Genomic DNA, 5080 nt, shown 5'->3' with positions numbered 1-5080 from the left:
GGTGTGGGAGGGCTCTACTGCTGGAGATTTGAAGAAGGGAGAGAGATCTGGGATGATCCAGACACCAGTCTCTTGCCCTCTCAGAAAATTATTCCTTGATGTCTGACTCAGGCTTTCCCAGCACTGGCCTAGGAGAGACTTTAACAAGTCCTTAATCTGTCCCTGGCTCCCTGATACTGTTGAGCACTGTTCTTTACTGAATGTGATTCATGTGACACTCAAACTGAGTATCCGTAAGGAGAGTGTAGCATGGAGCAGAGAGAGAGGTACCATGTATCGAGGCAGCAAAGGGACTCAGTGAGTGTCAGGAGAAGCCTCTTACCCCCTCTGGCCCTCAACTGCTTTATCTATAAAATGTGGCTCACCCTATCTTGCTGGTCTGAGGGCAGAGCCCACCAGATGATCTCTTGAGGTCTCTTCCAGCACATCTTGAGATCTGTGATTTTATGGAGCTAATTTTGGTTCTGCCTCTAAACAATTGTGTGACTCCAGGTAAGTCCCTTCCCCTCTTTGCGGCCTGTTTTCTTACCTACAAAATGAGTTTAGATGAGATCTCCGAGGTCCTTTCAGTTCCAGCAAAATGGAGGAATCATCATAAATATGCTTATTACATGCAAAGTTTTCTTTTTCTATGAATATAATACTACAGAGTGGGTACGAATATTGCTACCATTTTGCAGATGAGGAAACCGAGGCACAGAGAGAAGTAATGGCTGAAGGCTCACAGCTAGTAAGTAGCAGAGTATGATTCAAACTGAGGCTCTTAATTACTGTACCATCTGTCTCTTAGGCTGGAGTCCAATGCCAAAGAAAATGCTGCTTTGAGTGAGGGGTGTCCCTGGCACAGGCAGATTTGTCATCCTCCTTCTCATTACCAGTGTTCTCATACACAAATCCGCTTTCCAGGTCTCTCCCAACTGATTCCTGTCCCATGCACTCAATTCTCAAGCTTTACGGAACTGGAGCCCCAGGGATGAGGGACAAAGGATGAAAATGAGTAGGTGGGAGCAGCATTGGGAGGGTGTCCATCTGGTAGACTGAGGCATCGGAACTGGAGAGAAGAGATGGCAGGCTGGATCAAGGGACCATAAATATGGCAGAGCCATCAGGAATTTTCCCGTGGTCACCTGGGGCAGGAGCTCCCAGACCTATACTTCGAGGTGAGAGAGGGTGGGCCTGGGAGCTGCAGGCCTGGGCATGAAGGACTGTGTGGTGCCAGGATCTCCCTACAAGCTACAGATCTTTGTTAGCAGAGCATACAAAGGTTGCTCCAGGTCCTGCGGGGGGCGGGGATATGCCTTCAGATCACAGAAGCGGGTGATGGGGATGTCAGGGAGAGAAAAGCAGAGTGGCAGATACATGGCCTGGTTGTGTGGCATGTAGGGGGCGGGCTGTGGACAGCATGTCTGTGTTTCCACATGTCCATTTGGGCATGGAAACAAGAGGTGCAGACCTAGCTACATGCATCCTCTGTCCCCAGGGTCCTCCACGACACACACACACACACACACACACACACAGCCAACAGTCCCAACACCCAGTCACAGTGCAACTTTATTCAGCCACATAATCATTATGCTGGGTCCTGCCCTTCCTTGCCACCCCGGTTGCCATTTATCCATGGTCTATGTCTCAGGGTTCTAGGCCCCCAGCAGGATGGGGGTTCGCAGAGTCAGGCCGTGCCACGGAGCCTGGTGCCCAAAGTCCACCAGCCAGACTCAGCTGCAGCCCCCCACGCCCTTGATGAGGTTGGCCGCCTCAGGGATCTGGCGGAAGAGGTTGCGGAGGGTGTCTAGCTCCTGGGTGAGCTGCTCCACGCGGCTGCGGAGGCGCTCGTTCTCTGCCATGTACTCCAGCACCTTCTGCTGAGTCTCCAAAATGCGCCTCTTGGCCTTGTCCCGGCTCTTGCGCACGGCGATGTTGTTGCGCTCCCGCCTCAGCCGGTACTCAAGGCTATCTTTGTTCACTGCCTTCTTGCCCTTGTGTAAGGGGCCAGCGGGGGAGGGCGCCTTCAGGAGGGGACTGCAGGGCGGTGCGGCAGTGGCCAAAGGGGCCTGGAGGGGAAGGCACGGAGAGACGGAGAGGTGAGGGCTGGCCAGGAGGCAGAGCGAAGGCGGGGCGGGAATCTCTGCAGCCAGGGCACACTTGCTGCATCGAAGGAATACAGGACTCAGAGCCAGCTTCTGTCTCTCAGGTCAAAACTATCATCGCCCTGCTTCTGGGAGATGGTGACCCAGATGCACAGGGTCCTCTGCTTGAGACCAAAACTCCCTTTCATGTCCTCACACTTTCTTTCTTCTTTTTTGTAAAGATGGAGCCTTGCTATGTTGCCCAGGCGGGTCTCCAACTCCTGGCCTTAAGCGACCGTCCTGCTTTGGCCTGGCAAAGCGCTGGGATTACAGGCATGAGCCACCGCACCCAGCCAATGTTCTCACACTTTCTGAGTACACTTTCCCTCAATCTGTCTTGAGTCTCCTGTTCTATGACCAGCAGACATTTCTTACAGAAGCAGGCGGCAGAGAAACAAGAGGAGGGGGCATGGTGAGCAGCAGAGAGGCTGGTGGGGGGCCTGAGATCAAGGTAGGCCAGCTTGCCGCAGGGTCTTTGGGACATGGTGGGGATTCAGGGTGGGAATGAATTCACAGAGAAGGAAAGGGAGGTCATGGTGCGGTGTGAGCACAGAGGACTGTGGGTTGGGTCCATTTCACAGAGCAACACCAAGCACAGACTCAGCAGCGTGAGCAGGGACACAGGGTCCTGTCCACACCAGCCTCTCCAGCCCGGGGCAGGAGGAAAGAGGGCTGACCTGCTCTTACCTTGAGAACGCGCAGAGGCTGGCCGGGTGCTGCCAGGGTTGGGGGCAGGTGCATGGCTGTCTGCCCACAGTGTGCCACTTGGTACTGCAGGGGATTGTAGCCGCCTCGGCTGGCAGCTCGGCTGCCCTCTGGCCCCCGGGGCTCCTCCTTCACCGCCACAGCCCTGGGGTCGTAGCTCCCTGGGTTGCTGTAGATGCCGGGCCCCAGCGCCTTCCTGTCTGGGCCGAAGGTATGTGGAGGGTAGGCAAAGGGCCGAGGGTCAGGCGGCAAGTAGTGGGGGAAGGCAGGGGTTCCGGGGCCCTTGAGGCCTCTGGCCTCAGGCGCTGGCTTCACCGCAAAGAGATCGGAGAGAAGCTGCTCTTCCCCAGACTCGATGTAGGCAGAGAGGTCAATGGAGGCCTCATGCTCACACATGTCCCCCAGATCCCCGGGCCCAGCTCGGCCCCCTGAGAACTCAAGTGGCTGCTGGCCGCCCCGGGGCTCACACTCGTAGTAGGTCCCGTGGGACATGGCCGGCCCGCCCCCTCGGCTCCCCGCCCCCACCTGCTCTTGAGGCACCCCTTGGGGTGCTCGGGTTGCCCTCTCTCTACCTCCTCCTGACCTGGGCCTGCCCTCTCTCGATCTCCTGCCCTAGACCTGCCCTCTGCAGTCTCCTCTGTCACCCACTCCTGTGTGGCCTCTCTCCCCCCTCTGCTCTGCTTCCTTTTCCTTCCTCTGTAGTCAATGCCTCTCTTCTCTTCCCTTTTTTCCCCTCTCTCCCCTTGGGGTGACTCAGGGAGGGGCAGGACACACCCCAGAGGGAGAGATGTAAGCCTTAGAGAAAGGGGACTCCTGGCCTATTCAGCAGCTGGGGACACTCCTTGGTCAGGGTCCAAGCCAGGGTTCTGGAGATGCCAGAAGCTGATGCTTCTGGGAATGCCTGTCCACTCCCTCCTGAGCGCAGGGGACTCCAAATCCTCACCAAGGGCAACACCCTACTCTGAGCGTCCTCCTCCCTCCAACTGTGAAAAAGTTCTACGCAGAATGAGGTTCCAAGTTAGAGTGAAGAAAGCCCTCTTCCAGTGCCGACCCTCAGTTGGGTCTCAGCTCCTCCCTTGACATGCCTTCCTCTGGCTCTCCCCTGATGCTGGGCTCCACCTACTCCCAAGAGACAGTTTCTTTTGTGGCCTCACCTCCCAGAGCATTCTCTGAGTGTAGGCCAGGGTTTTGTTTTGTTTTGGTTTGTTTTTGAGGGGTCTGGGGAGTAGTGATAGGTCCTAGGAACAAGCTATACATGGGAGCCTGCATGGTGCTGGAGAGAGTACGCTCATTTGCTAGGTTTTTGCACAGGGGCTGTGCAATAGCCCAAATATGAGTATGTTTCCAGCCCCAGCTACCTGTAGCAGCCTGGCACAGTTCCTAACTCCCTGGGCTTGGTTGAAGCACCTGGTCAGGACTTGGGCCTTGCACCGCAGGCCCAGGCAGGCTGCTGCCCTTGGAATAGACAGCCATAATCCTCCGGTGGCTCCAGCACTTCTCTCTTCCAGCTGTTCTCTGCTGCAAGAGGCTCAGGCTGGCGCTTTGCCCCTCACCCTGGGCCTGAGGCTCTGCCTCTGGTTTCCTGTGCCCTGGGCTGCAGGGCTCAGGAGCTTGCTGCAGCTCGTTTGCTGTCTTTCCTTTTGCATGGCCGCTCTCTGATCTCCAATGCGTGTCTCTTGGGTCTACTTCCTCTTGTGAGGTTTGAGAAGCCTCTTATGTCATCACCTCTTCCTGGGGCTCTGTTTTAGGGTCTCCAGGAGAAGCCCGTGGCTCTCTATCTGCAATTCTTGGTTCTGTGCTGGCTCTCCTCTTCCCTTTTCTCTTTCCTTTGGGAACTCCCAACTGCCTCCTTTCAGAGACACCTGCTCAGGTCCTGCTTTTACCTGTTGAATTTCATCTCCAAAAGGTCCAGCGGGGGTGGGGGTGGGGAGGTGGGGGGGAGGAAAGGGCACATAGAAATGTTACTGTCTCTTTTATGACCAGCAAGTACTCTGGGTGCCCCAGGGGGGCCAGAAGTTTTTGTAAGTTGGGCCAAACAAGGGCTGGGTCACTGTGAGTGGGCCCCAGTGGGACAAGTGTAGAGAGGATGTATGTGGCATTGAACATTAAAATTTTAAAAATGTGTATTCTGGTTAGCATATTCCTTCCATCCTCCCTACCCCAACACCTACCCTAGATGCTGTCTGTGCATGACTTGAGACACAGCCAGATATGCTTTCTCTGAAAGCACAGTGACCTGGTATGAG

The 5080-nt window shown here is 55.6% G+C and overlaps 1 protein-coding gene across 1 annotated transcript; it reads right to left on the bottom strand.

The window, feature by feature from the left end:
• Positions 1-1536: 1536 nt before the first annotated feature.
• CEBPE (CCAAT enhancer binding protein epsilon) lies at positions 1537-4516 on the bottom strand. Its single transcript, XM_003901586.5, has 2 exons — positions 2817-4516; positions 1537-2054 (listed from the first exon to the last, which is right to left on the bottom strand). The coding sequence occupies exons 1-2, from the start codon at positions 3324-3326 to the stop codon at positions 1719-1721; spliced, it is 846 nt and encodes a 281-aa protein (XP_003901635.1). The 5' UTR covers positions 3327-4516; the 3' UTR covers positions 1537-1718.
• Between the last annotated feature and the right edge of the window lie 564 nt (positions 4517-5080).

This window comes from Papio anubis, chromosome 7, assembly GCF_008728515.1.
Source record: "Papio anubis isolate 15944 chromosome 7, Panubis1.0, whole genome shotgun sequence".
In the NCBI taxonomy this organism is placed as follows: domain Eukaryota; kingdom Metazoa; phylum Chordata; class Mammalia; order Primates; family Cercopithecidae; genus Papio; species Papio anubis.
The sequence above is the reverse complement of the archived record's forward strand: the minus strand, read 5'-3'. Positions and strand labels throughout refer to the sequence as shown.

Bases quoted from the DNA above. Each gene is read 5' to 3' on its own strand.
- CEBPE (XM_003901586.5), bottom strand. From the start codon at position 3,326: ATGTCCCACGGGACCTACTACGAGTGTGAGCCCCGGGGCGGCCAGCAG. The intron at 2,055-2,816 runs GTAAGAGCAGGT...CTTCCCCTCCAG, and splicing joins AGCCTCTGCGCGTTCTCAAG to GCCCCTTTGGCCACTGCCGC.